Source organism: Perissodus microlepis, chromosome 13 (genome assembly GCF_051167445.1).
Source record: "Perissodus microlepis isolate ML-2025 ecotype Zambia chromosome 13, ASM5116744v1, whole genome shotgun sequence".
NCBI lineage: Eukaryota > Metazoa > Chordata > Actinopteri > Cichliformes > Cichlidae > Perissodus > Perissodus microlepis.
The window spans coordinates 23,625,362-23,639,557 of NC_140473.1; the positions used below are offsets into that span (position 1 = coordinate 23,625,362).

The following is a 14,196-nucleotide window of genomic DNA, read 5'->3' on the forward strand; positions in this document are numbered from 1 at the left end:
TTGCTTTCACACAGAATTATTTATTACACATAAAGGTCCAAATTTAAACCTGTTTAAATTGTCACCATTTTTACAGTTTGTACTAACATTAAATTTGACTTCCACTTTTGTAAAGACAGCTATTCTATATTCTTTATTTTTCCAATAAAGGGATCAAACAATGCACATTCAGCACAAATACGGTCCTAGTTTAGATTCATTCTAAAACAGCATAGACTTCATAATAGTTGGTGACAAGGGAATTTCGGTTGTAAACTTTCATTTATTTTGCTTTGTTGTTTTGGTTTCCTCAAGCTGAATTTACACTTCCCCACATCAATAACCAGTCTCTGCAAGAACATCTGTTTTGAATGAACTTTTTGAAATGCATTAAATGATTTAGCGACAGAGGGTGAACAGTGCACACATGGGCCTACTGCCCCCTGGTGGCTAAAAACAACCCCCTTAACCTTGATGTAATTTTCCAAGAAAAGTTTGGATGCTGCGTAAATTGCAAATAGAAACAGAATGCAGTGAACCTGTTTTTTTATTCACAACAGAACATTTCAAAAAAATTTTTACATATAAATATGATGCATCATTTAAAAATATATGTTAATTTTGATGGCAGCAATGTGTCTCAAGTAAGTTGAGACTGGGCTGTGCTTACCACTGTGTAGCTTCCCCTCGTGTTTTAACATTAATCAAAAAATATCTGTGAATTGAGCTGTTGCTCGACTTCTAGGAGAGCAATGTTGTCACCCCAACCGTCGCAGCAGACTGCCGCCCCTCCCTGAGCCTGGTTCTGCCAGAGGTTTCTTCCTGTTAAAAGCGAGTTTTTCATTCCCACTGTCGCCAAAGTGCTTGCTCATAGGGGATCATATGATTGATGCATTTTTCTCTGAATGTAGTATTCTAAGGTCTTTCCCTTACAATATAAAGCGCCTTGGTGACTGTTGTTGTGATTTTTAAATAAAGTCTTTTTCATTTCTTTATGCTCCAAATCTTTTTAGTCGGTAAAAGGGCTGAATTGAAGTAGGGAAATTCAGCACCCTGACTTTTCTACTGAGAAGCTATGCTGTTCTAATAACTGGAGTATGCAGTTTAACATTGTCTTGCTGATATATGCAGAAAATACTGCCTAAAGATGAGGTGAAATAACAGCACCTGCGTTTCCCTGAAAAAAAAACATCTGGATAGGACAATATGCTCTAAAATCTGCACATACCTTTCAAGCTTGATGGTGCCTTTCTATATTGCAAATGGCCAATATAGACACTGGACTGGTTTTTGAATTGAGTGCTGGCAGCTAGCCGGCTGGTCCCAGTCTTCTTCTGTTCAGAGGAGGCAGCATTCATGGTTTCCAAAAAACATACATTTCAAATTTTGATGAATCTGACCACAGAACAGGCTTCCCTTTGCTTAAGTGAATTTTAAATGAGTTTTGACCCAGAGATAACAGCAGTTTTTCTGGACTCCACTTTTCATGATATTTAACCTGCATTTGTGGATGCCAAAGTGAACTGTGCTCACAGACAATGATTTCTGTAAGTTTTCCTGACCCCGTGTAGTGATTTCTATGCCAGAATCATGCCTGTTTGCAACGCAGTGCTGTCTAAGTGCCTAAAGACAACAGGCATCCAATACTGGTTTGTGGCCTTGTGCTTTGAGCACAGACATTTTTCCAGATTCTCAGAACTAAAAGATATGACATCAAGTATTTAAAGTCTTCACAATTTTTTTGTGTCTTCAAATTGAATATAAGGAGCTATTTTTCATGAAACAGTAAAATGTGTCACTTTAAACATTTGATATGTTTTCTATTTTCTATTGTGAATGAAATGTGGGTTGCAAATCAATGCAATCCTGTTTTATTCACATTTTTCACAGCGTGCCAACATTTTTTGGAGGTGAAGTTGTAGAATCACAAAAAAAAAAAAAAACAACCAACACTTAGGATTAGCTTACATTTTCACATTCAGTGGGTCTTCAATATAAAAACTGAAATAAAGAGACATGAGGAACTTTCATTTTTAAATTATGTTGGAAGGCACTTCTCAAGTATCATCTTTTAAAAAACAAAATTACTTCAGACAGTTAGTAGACTATACTGTTAATTACTATAGAAAATATTTATCCAGTCATTAAAAAAAAAAAAAACAACAACAAAAAAAAAACATGAAAATGTCACTGTGAAATAACTAAAATTCTATGTTTTTTCCTTCCTGGCCACTTGCTTCTTGATCTTTAGCCCAGTCGCACATCATTATTATCTTAGTACACCCACAGACCAGCAGCACCATCATCTGTGCAGACAGTGAATAAGAATCAAGGTTGACATGTCATAGGATGCTCTGCAGAGCTGCAGCGGCCGTGTGACTGGGGTTTAAATGTGCAGCTGAGTTCAACTTGGACCTCTGGCAGTGTCTGACTAACATGGCTGCTGCTAGGATTGCAGAGCTGAAGATAAAGGAAGCCCCACTGAGGAAGAAAGTTGCTGCATAGTTTCCCGTCCGATCAACTAACCAACCTGGAGAAATAGGAAAGAAAAAAGATAAACACATTTTTTTTTAAATCCATATTTTAAAGTAGGACTTATTTTCCTCCAAAATGGCATTGTTTTACAGAGTTTATGCTCAAACTTCTGCACAGTTATTTCTGAAAATATGGATGTAAAAGCATGTAGAATGAAAATTAGGTGGTGCCTTATGCCTTATGAAACAGAAACAAGTGGAGAGAGCTGCTCGTTCTTTGCAAACAGCAGATTCTAGAAGGCAAAAAAGACCTAAAAAGGTTGGTATAGAGGCTAGAACATGCATAGGGGAATAAATAGGATGAACAAACAAAGTTTGACTCTTAACTCTGCTGTAGTATATTCGTGAATCCTTACCTCCAATGGGAGGGCTGAGCAGGTAGGGGATGGCATGAAGGAAGTAAACCACACCCAAAGCTGAGGTGAGATAGGTGGAGCCCACAGTGTCAGAAGTCACCACTGGTATTAGTGCTACATATGCACCATCAAAGTACCCATAGAGTATGGAAAAAGGCACGAGAAGGGAGAAGGAGCTAAGGAAAGGCATGAACATACAGCAGAGGCCTTCCATGGCCATCGCCACCGTGTAGCTCAGCATGCGAAACCTCCTAACACACCTAGAACGAAGGAAATCCATCACCACTGAACTTTGAATTTAATACAACAAACTAATTATTAACTAACAAAAATACACTCCAGGTTAATACTTACCCCCTATCTGTGATCCATCCAAAGGTGATATTGCCAACAATTCCACAGACTCCAAATACAGACATGAGTAAAGCAGCATGCTGAGGCTGCACCCCCAAACTGAGGGCATAAGGAACCAGGTAAACTATTGGAGGGCTGCAACCATACGCCATAAACAGGAATGACATGGACAAAATCAGGAAGCTGGGTATCAAAAGGAAGCCAAACTCCTCCCTGGACTCGAAACAAAAGCACTGACCTCTGGATGAAGGGTTTACTAAAGGATTATTGTCACTTTGCCTGGCTTCATTAAATTTTGAGTCTTCTATCTTTCCATCCATGTCTGCCAAGTTTTTGCTCAAGCTAATGCTTTCCACCAATTTCAAGTCCTCGGTCGTGTTGGGTAGCTTAAGATCTGAGAATTCAATGTTGCCTAGCATTGTGTCTGTTAGTGAGTTGCTAAATAAAAAGCATTTCCCTATCTTCAGATCTATTAACTTCCGATCAGATGGCTCCAGGGTTGGAAGAAATGCTATGTTACCTAGTTTGCCCTTTTCAAGTCCAAAGTTTTTCAATGTTCCGTTCGGTATGAGGAGCCCCTGAGGACCCTTTAAGTTCTTTACATCCAGCTGCTTGTGGTCCACTTGGATACAATCAGCAGATATTTGTTCAGGGACTTTAAAATCCAGCACTGTCTTCATGCAGTTTTTCCCAAATTTTGTCAGCTTGCTCTCCCATATCCTTCAGATGGAGTGAGAAAGATAAGAAAATAATTAGATTTCAATTTTTTAAGGATTAGGTGATCTTTTAAATCTGTGGCAAGATGGATCAGGTTTTTTTTCCTAGTGTATCCTGTAGGTAGTTAATCGAATTGCGATATTTGGAATTTGGGGGTAAACAACTGTGGCTCTTTGAGCAGTTTTTGCAGATTGCTACACTGCTATACTAAGTCATGCTAGGAGCTGCCATTTGGGTAACATTTACCAGAAGAACATTTCATTGTAATGAGATGAATAATGTTATCCATTTTACCTGTCAGTAGTTTTACTTTTGCAACATATTTCTTTCATATCCAAGTAAAATACACCAAAATACCCAAGAACTTACCTTTGACTTCCTCTTGGTTCCAGCGGCCTCATCAGGGCACCACAGACACACAAGTTGGACACAAATGCTCCAAGAATGAGCAGCGCTCCTCTCCAGGAATAATACTCTATAAGGAGCTGAACTGCAGGAGCCAGGAGGAAGGTCCCAATGCCACTGCCTAAAGATGAGGTAACATTGGATTTGATGGAATGAAATAAAACACGAAAAGAGTGAAGGGGGAATATGGGATGAGGAACTTAAAAGCAGACTGAAAAAAGCACAGAGGAACACAGTAAATACATACAGGTGGAAACGGTGAAAGGAAGAATGAACAGGTGAGGTGAGAAAAATAAAGTATCAGTGAAAAGAAAGAAAAATGAAGACAAGTAAAGATGTCACTACCAGACAGAGCGATGCCATAGGCCAGAGCTTTCCTCTCATTGAAGTACTTCCCAACCATCGCTATGGCTGGTGTGTAGCTGAGAGCAAAGCCAAGACCTGCAGAGAATGAATAAAGGGTTTTTGTAGTTTGGGAGACCTGCCATATGTTGCCAAATCTCCTCAGAAGCTCTCATATGTGCCATTCTACAATCTGCTATTTACTTAGCAAATATTTTCCCCAAAGCAACTTGGTATAACAATATTTAAACTTCACAGTAAGATCATCATTAACGTTCACGGCTCATATCATTATATTTTCCCCTGTAAAAATGCTTCTGTTTTTTTCTCCTTTTTAACAAGTGAAAAAAAAACTGTTTCCCTTTCTCTTCAAGTGGTCACAATATAGGTCGAGGCTCCCTGAGGTTCTGTCGGTGGTATCTTTCTGTTAAATGGTTTAACCCACAAACCCTTTGAAGGGCATCTGTAGTAAAAATGTGCCAAATCAAACATGTGTAGCTACCCGCTGTAGCGACCAGTCAAAAGTAGCTTGTGTCTTTGTATATAGATGTTTGTACAGTACTGTGTCAAAGTCTTGAGCCACACATCAAATGTACAGACATGTGTGGAAATGCAATATATAAGTAGCAGAATATGTACAACACATTCTGAACTCTCTTAGGCAAGTTTTCTTGTCATTTCTTTTAAGTAATCTTCAAGAATAGTTCTCCAGGCTTCTTGAAGGACTTTTGAAGTTCTTCTTTGGCCACCTTTTGTTTCATTCACTATAGGGCTGCCACAAACGATTATTTTGATAGTCGACTAGTCACCGATTATTTTTGCGATTTGTCGACTAATCAGATCATGCATCCATTGGACGTAAAACGTACAGCTTATTGCACCAGCATGCATCTGCTCTTATATAACTATCATTAGCTTACAGCTTTAAGTGTTTAAGGTATGTGCTAACTACAAGTAAAGACAAGATGATAGTGTTTATTAAATTTTAATGAAATTTGCAGATTGTTTCGGTGAAGTTTAACAAACTCCTTGCTATCTAAAATATAACAGCACACCGGAGTATATTCTCGAGCATCTCACACTTCTGATAATCAGTTGTCTGCTTGACGTTTATTCAGCTGTGTAAACTATAACTTTAATCTCAGCCAAACCGATTTACTCAGGAACAAATAAAATACTAAAACAAGGCCAAACAATAACATTTTTAAGTTATCTAAGTGACTTATATATGTTTAACCTGAGTAGCGAAAGACGGCGGTGGGTTTGAAAACGATTTGCCGGGAGTCCGGTGCTCTCACGGGCTCTAGTGAGCCTTGCCCCCGGCTAGCTATCGAGCTAGTGGGTAACAGACGTCTCCGAAAACGTCGGAGCGCTTTTGAAAATATGTGGTGTCTTGATAAACTGAGCAGATATTTGAGGTTTACACAGTTACATTCTCGCCTGAAAATATGTTAAACGTTTATTTTGTGACACAGAAAGAATAATAAGACTAATATTAAAACTAACAGCTTAAGGGCAGCTGGCATCCTTGTACATGCAGTGCTGCCATCTTCTGTTTCAGTCCGTTATTACACTCTTAAATCCTACTACTTATTCCTGCGTCTTTTGTGATCTTACAAAGCTTCAAACGACGCGTCGACTATTAAATCAGTCGTCGACGATTTTGATAGTCGACGTAATCGTGACTAGTCGACTAATCGTGGCAGCCCTAATTCACTATAAAGATGATCCCACAATGCTTCAATAATGTTGAGGTTTGGGCTCTGTCCATGACTTATGTTACACTGCGTGTTTTTCTATCCAGGTATGCTTTTAATGCATTGGCAGTGTGGGTGGCATCATTGTCCCTCCATGACAATCAGAAGCCTTCCAGATGATTTTGACAAGATCTCCAACAACTAGGCAGGTTCCCTGTTGACGCATGGCTGTTACCATTTAATCTTCTGTGCTTACATTTAAGATCATGCTGTGTATGTTAGATATGTGTGTACAGGATCGTGTGCACATGGAGGACTGCTGCAGTCCCCCATGCGGCTGTTATCTGCAGTACACAACAGATAACAGATAACAGCCGAGTATCATGAACATGTACCTGTGAGGACACCCAGAGACATATAAAGATACTCCAGGCTGTTAGCAAAGGAGCTGATAATCAGACCAGCAGATGACAGCATGCCTCCGAGAATCACTGTAGCTCTGCAGGACAGACGGTTCCCAAGAAAACTGCCCAGAGGAGCTGCAGAGACAGTTTCAGTAGATTTGTTTTATTCATAAGATTTTTTTTTCCAATTAATGCCTCATTTTCAAAAGAAAAGCAAGTTTGCGTAGACGCCTGTTAATTGCAACAAGACTTGTTTCTTCCCCTTCTGGCCAAACTATACCCTCCTAACTAGTGTATGGTTTGATAAGAATATAAAAATTTTAAAAAATGGCCTGTATTTGTATAGCGCTTTTCTAGTCCCTAAGGACCCCAAAGCACTTTACACAACCAGTCATCCACCCATTCACACACACATTCACACACTGGTGATGGCAAGCTACATTGTAGCCACAGCCACCCTGGGGCGCACTGACAGAGGCGAGGCTGCCGGACACTGGCGCCACCAGGCCCTCTGACCACCACCAGTAGGCAACGGGTGAAGTGTCTTGCCCAAGGACACAACGACCGAGACTGTCCAAGCCGGGGCTCAAACCGGCAACCTTCCGATTACAAGGCGAACTCCCAACTCTTGAGCCACGATCGCCCAATATACACTGTTAGCCTTTGAAGTGCTTTTGATAACTGGTGCAAATGATCATCTTACCACAAAGCATAGTGGTGGAGTCTATCAGGCTGTGGATCCAGGCAGTGTTGGAGTAATCCTTCTCAAAGTGCATTTGAAACTCAACAAAGAACATGGAGACACATCTGCATACAGAGAGATTGTTTGTGACATGAATAAGGAAGAGTGAAATAAAGCAATAAACTGATGATAATAGAATTAGTAGCTTTCCTCAATAACAACTTCAAAGAGGTTTATTACATTAAGTCAATAAGAAAAGAGAAAGTCTTCATATCGAAGAACAGATAAAAACATAGTCTGTCAGTTGGGCTAACACCGTATCTTCAGGTCAGTATATGATGGGATCTTACATCCACTATCTATATCATGTATATATTAACTTTTGGGTGATGATTTGGGCCAAATGCAATATTAATTAGACTATTTAATACTCCTAGTCTGTCAGACTTGGCAACCAAGTATAATGTTTATCAGTTTATGACAGGCATTTATATCAAACAGTTAGAGGGCTCTGCACTCCATGACCTGTATTTTTATTCACCCTTGCTGTCTGTTACTTAACACCAGGCAGGACTTCTTGTTCTTGAAGCCTCAGACAAGAACGGTGCTGTAAATCACTCACCGCCTTGATAAAATTCACATTAAAACAGAATTCGATGCATTATTATTTTCATCATTACACACTTTTTCATTTCTTGTACTTTGTTTGCCAGTACTACAAAAGCTTTAGCAATGTTAGCTTTTATTTCAGGCAGAGAAACAAACTAGAGGATGAATGGCTTTGTTCTTCAATTTTACAAGCTAAGACGTTTTCTCTAACATCCTGTTAGGTGTTAAAAAACAAAACAAAAAAACATATTTTTCCCCCCAGGAAAATCTACGGTTTCAAAATCAAATATATACTATAGGGGTGACCTCACAGGGTTGAAAGATTATATTATCTATTGAGATATATGGCAAGTGACATTATGTCCTGCGTGAGCTGGGGTGGTTGGGAAATACTGAGTATTATAAAGAACATGTTCGTAAATTACATGGAAAAACACAACACTTCACCAAACTTATTCCTCCCAGCACATGCTGTAAACTATCCAGGTCACTTTTTTAAAAAATTACACATTTCACCCAGTTTGTTCACCCAGTCAGTTTCTATAGTGTAAATCTAGAGATAGCCTTCAATTAAAGCCAAACACCAGATTGTGGCAGACCTGTGAAAGTAATGTACAGTGACGTAAATGTGGAAACATCTCTGCAGGATTTCAAAGTCTTAGTGGAAAAAAAAATATGGCTGCTGAGATGCTTAAAACTTGGAAGTGAGTCAGAATGGATTATTGCCAAGTAATAACTTTGAGGTGTTAATAATCAAATCTAAGAACATAAAGTCTTGCTAAGTACAGCTACATGTCAAAACTGCATATTGCATAGTAATAATCCTACACCTGCTACAAAAGGCTAAGCTGGAGCTTTGTACACCTGGAGGTGAAGTCATGTTGAGTAGTTTGTGGAGAATAAAGATTTAAGTACACCAACGAGTGGAAATAATTTGCTGTTGGCCTGGTGCTCTTAAATTAATAACAGATCAAATCATACAGGGAAATACTAAATAGAAGCTGTATCACAAGCATATAAAGAGTGTGCCCAGTAGTGACAATGGGAAAAACCACAGCAAAATCTATGGATAAGCGATTTTGTAGTTTTTAAGCATAATTAGCTTCAAAGTGAGGACTGGTACCTGGTAGTAGCCTTAAACAAACACAGATACACACTCCTCACCTGGTTACTGCTCGGGTGCAGATGGTAGCGAGAAAACAACCAGCAACAATCATCCAACCCCAGCCTCCTTCAGGCTCGGTCCGGACTCCAGATGCACTTTTGCCTCCTTCAAGTGTCTCCTGCTTGGTAACTGCCATCCCTCCAGCCATTTACAGAACCAGCTGATGTCAGCAAACCTGTCTGTTACATGTCTCTTAAATCACCCTCATTTGTCGGTGTGCCTTCTGCCACCTCCTGAGAAATTATAGAAATTACATTATCAATAAGTATAACATTAAACCCAATTTCTTATGTATTTGTTATTGTTATGTCACATAAATACACAGTATAAAACTTTTATTACACATTCACATACCAGTAGGAGACACAAATCCCTGGGAGGGTTGTGTCAGGAAGGATGGCTGCAGCGTAAAAGTCTGTGCCAACCCCTTCCTAATATGGGAGCAGTCAAAAAGAAGCAATTACTGAACATTTTAATAACAAAAAACAAAGAAAGATGATGTAGTTTTCTTGGACACCATAATGGCCTTTAGAGTTTAGAGTCAGTTGTTTTAGTTACCGACTTCACAGATTTCATGGTTGAAAAGTAGGTCAAGAAACTCAAACAAAGTACATTTATTGGAAACACTGACCATGAAAATGCCACAAACGGTGCATATGTAGTTCACTTAGATCCTTTAAGTTAAAACTTTTGCATATTTTTAGTATGGGACTGTCATTTCTACCTGAAGTAATTTATATGTGTTGTTATGGCTCTGTTGTAGGCAGGTAGAAAGATACCAATATGATATTTATTTATTTAAATATTGCATGAAAGCAAGGGATGGGGTCGAAGTGGGTTGCAAAACAGCTTGCAGCAGTGCAGGAGATATGGGCAGGTTCAAACAGCTTAAATAGTGAACCCTATATATGATTAGCCAACTCGATTCACAGGCGAGGATCAGCTGAGAACATTAGCCAGTCTTTAACCTACCAGCTCCTGAGTACAAAGTCTGTGCGATGTCAGATTGTGTTGATATGCAAAATGTGTATGTTTCCATTTCTTAAGCTCCAGGTTTCACATTAGCTAAATTTGTGTTTACAAATCAGCTCCTGGGTCTTAGCTTTATGTGTGGTGACAAATAAAACAGAATAGCCAGTAGAACAGCAAACCTTCAAAATAAAACACCAGAAAAAAAACCCAGACAATTAAAACCTTAACAAGAGACTAAAATGTAAAGTATTGCACTTGGCCTATCTGTGCTTTTGCAACTCCACTCATGTGTTTGTCCAAAGGTTTGTGTGCAGCTTCTTTTGTTATGTCATATGTTGCTCAAAATGTTATCTTGACAAAATAACAGGTTGTTAGTCTGCATGCCTGTGCTACCAGCAAACGTATGAAACACAGAAATTCCACCCTGCAGTAAAATGCAAATCTTTTGGCTCTGAAACACTAAAAAGTTTACATTAAGTCATTGAAGACTGTTATTTGTTGTAAAATGTGGCCACAGAACATTTGATTTCGCTTTATATTCATTTGAAAACAAAAAGGGAAAAGCATCCATAAGAAATGTAAATTAGTACAATTCATGTATTATGACTGTCATCTAAATGCATGCTTTGTTTTTTCAGGTAAATGCATTTTTTTCTGCTGTTTTTCGCAGCAGCCTTTTGCAGTACAAGTCAAAACAGAGTAAACATCAACACATAGCCTATGTGGGTTAGAGGGTCAAGGAATGGAACTAGAAAGAAAAACGAGCAGGAACAGAAACAGCAGAGCAGTACTGAACAAGACTAAAACACAAAAACAAGTGAGAAGTACGGGTGTTTGCTTACAGCCTCCAGATAATCTCCGCTCCCCTCCGTCACCGCTCCATGACTCAAGTGTTCATCAGTAACACAGAGAACTTCCATTGATAAGAAGTGGAAGCTAATTGGCTGATCCTTCGACGCATCAGCACGCTGCAGTGGAGCTACGCTTCCGCCATTGGAGGACTGAAGATGAGTTTTTTTAGACTTACACAAAACGCTATGCACGCAATAATAGTGATAACAGTAAAAATAATATTGTTTTTTCAGGTACACGAAACCAGCAGATTCCCAAGCATTTGTTGTGTGTATTTAGTTATAAGTACTTACAACGACCCTAAACGTTTTTTTAATGTCACAACAACACGTAAATGAGTCTTTTTCTCGCTACCCAACTCTGCTCAGATCTGTGTTTTGTGTATGCAAAGTCAACTCTTTTAACGTGGCCGAAAGGCGTTTCTTCCACCGACTTTTTACTTGTAAAATTTGTATTTATTGGCACTTAAATTACAGTTGTTTGCCGGTAGTGGTCGGCAAACAATTAATAATATCTGCCAGCTAATATACCGCTGGGTTTTTATAATGATGAAAAATATATATATTTTTTTATTTTATTTTCACTTTTTTGCAGTGCCATATTTAAAAATGTTCAAAATTTGTTTTTTTCAAATCTGTCTTGCAATTTCTTTTAAAATGTTTTCTCCCAGAGGTGGATTTTTTTTGCCAATTTTCGCCCTGACTTACCAATGAATGCCTGCCTAAATATTTTAGTGGAGATACACTGGACGCCCGCTTTAATATTCAGTCCCAGTGCATACAGATCTGTATCTATTTATATATGTTTTATGTTCAGAAATATGTTCAGAAATTTATGTTCAGAAACTCATTAACCTGTATGAATCTGCAGCACCCCCTCGGGCAAAGTGCAGTATTTTTGCAGATTTTATTCTAAAGAAGCTCAGCATCTCATTTTATGTATTTACTTGTTATTTTTAAGAATATAAAAGAAAGTGGTAATTGTTCACCCCGCTACCAGAAAAGTGCAACCATCAGATCATATCCATAATACTTTTACTGTGCCATCCAGTCAGCTTGAAAAAAATAGTTTTAAATAAAAAAAATAACAAATAAATAAATAGTTACGGACTCTAATTGTAGCTTTCACATTTAAACTAGCTATAGTTTATTAGCGCTTTTTTCTACTTCATGCTTTTCATCTTTATTCTGTATAGATTGCAGTGTACCTTTCATTCGAGGTCAATAAAGAAATATCCAGAAAAAATCTCATCCAGTTTTAGTTTTATTTCTCTTTAGAAAAAAAAAAAAAATCTCTTCACTTCAGTACATACACATTGCACAAGGCAGGGAGCCATTTTTTTTTAAACTGACTTTTTTAAAACCATTTTCCCCCCAAATCAGAGTTAAAAGCAGCAGCAGAACTGACGCTGACAACCAGCACTGGGATTCCCAAAACTTCCCAAATGCAGGCGAGCCAAGGTGAACAACCAGCACTGAAATCCAGCAGACAGAAAACAGGCAACCCCCCCCCACTGAGGCCACCAAAGAGCATCCAAAAAAGCTTTGATTCAACAACTACATCTTTCATCACCATCTAATGTTAAGTTGAACTTAGATTAAGAAATAACCTTGGTAACGAAGTAAAATGGATTTGAATTCAATGGGGAAATGTATACAAACAAGTGGTAATATATATATATATATATATATATATATATATATATATATATATATATATATATATATATATATATATATATATATATATATATATATATCTCCAATTGGCAAATTTAACACAATTACATGTTAATGTCACAAAACTTAGTATCTAGTTAATCTAATCAGTCACAGCACAATTAGCCAACAGTTTTAAATTACAGCCCCAAAAGAATTATTGGCAAAGGTAATAACTCTGTCTTGTCTTGATGCATTTTCTGTCTGCATTGGGATTGTGAGTCGTGCTTGGGAAACCTGGCTCTGAACAGTTAAAACAACTTTATCAATGGACAGATTGCTGGTGTAGAATATATCATATTAATATTTACAAAATCTCTGTACAATCAAATACACAATATCTGCCCCGCCAGTCAAGCATTCCAGAAAACAGTTAAAAGGCTGGATGTCTTCTCGTACCAGGATGTTCGACCAGATTAACAACCTCTGAGGAAATGTTAGGAAAATGGTGTGAAAGATATTAGACAAGCAAAAGGTCAGAGGAACATGTCATCACAGTGGCTTGTATTTAATATTAGGTTTCACTAACACTACAGAGCTCCAGGACATTTAAAATACTTTTTTCCCTCAAACATCCATCCAACATGATAGACTGGATTAGAAGAACATCTGGCACCATTCAAAAATAACTGTCACACACATCTGGAAAAAAAGAAAAGAAAAAGAGCTTCTTCTGCTGCATAATTGGGTCTGAAACATCCTGATTACGAGCATCCACCTTGATTAGTGTTAACTAAATCAGCAGGACAGAAACTTGAGGAGGAGAAACTCTCTCTCTGTCAAGATTCAAACAGGATTTCTCAGAAGGAAAAGCTAACAGGGTTGCATATCTTTTAGAGTAACATCAAGTCAAATCAACTCTGGTAGGTATTGAAGAAGAGACGTGGGGACAAAGATATCAACAGACGAGATACTGCATAGCTTGTTGGTTAGATTTCACTATGATGACATAAGATTTGCAGTTCAGTGGACACAGTAAGCCAGGGGTCCCCAATCCCAGTCCACGAGGGCCAGTGTCCCTGCAGGTTTTAGATGTGTCCTTGATCCATCACAGCTGATTTACATGGATAAATTACCTTCTCAACATGTCTTCAGTTCTCCAGAGGCCTGGTAATGAACTAATCATGTGATTCAGGTGTGTTGACCCAGGGTGAGATCTAAAACCTGCAGGGACACCGGCCCTCGTGGACTGAGATTGGGGACCCCTGCTGTAGGCCAAGACTCTGTACAGTACATAGAAATACATACTGGTCTGAATACAGATGGTCCCTTCCTATGGGAAATAAAACACCAAAAAAGTGTTAGTGATGTTCAAACAGCAAACTCTAAATTCAGACTGCTGTGAAAGCAGACAGACACCCACACTGATCACTTATGATAACAGAAAAACCCACCACTTAGTAGTTCATG

At 38.5% G+C, this 14,196-nt stretch overlaps 1 protein-coding gene across 2 annotated transcripts; it reads right to left on the reverse strand.

Moving 5' to 3' along the window:
* Positions 1-516: 516 nt before the first annotated feature.
* Positions 517-11,138, reverse strand: LOC146375186 (monocarboxylate transporter 12-B-like). Of its 2 annotated transcripts, XM_084949405.1 has the most exons (10): positions 11,059-11,138; positions 9,599-9,675; positions 9,244-9,477; positions 7,492-7,595; positions 6,780-6,923; positions 4,691-4,786; positions 4,310-4,466; positions 3,224-3,943; positions 2,870-3,129; positions 517-2,509 (listed from the first exon to the last, which is right to left on the reverse strand). In XM_084949405.1, exons 3-10 carry the CDS (start codon positions 9,390-9,392, stop codon positions 2,322-2,324), a joined length of 1,818 nt encoding a protein of 605 aa, XP_084805531.1. In that variant the 5' UTR covers positions 9,393-9,477; positions 9,599-9,675; positions 11,059-11,138; the 3' UTR covers positions 517-2,321. The 2 variants fall into 2 exon arrangements, with proteins under 2 accessions (XP_084805531.1, XP_084805532.1); XM_084949406.1 differs by lacking the exon at positions 6,780-6,923.
* Between the last annotated feature and the right edge of the window lie 3,058 nt (positions 11,139-14,196).

What these genes read in the sequence shown, in the direction of transcription:
- LOC146375186 (XM_084949405.1), bottom strand. Translation starts at nt 9,392, where the DNA reads ATGGCTGGAGGGATGGCAGTTACCAAGCAGGAGACACTTGAAGGAGGC. An exon ending in GGATGGATCACAGATAGGGG is followed by an intron (nt 3,130 to 3,223) that starts GTAAGTATTAAC and finishes CCTTCGTTCTAG; the next exon opens with GTGTGTTAGGAGGTTTCGCA. An exon ending in GCTCAGCCCTCCCATTGGAG is followed by an intron (nt 2,510 to 2,869) that starts GTAAGGATTCAC and finishes CTATTTCTCCAG; the next exon opens with GTTGGTTAGTTGATCGGACG.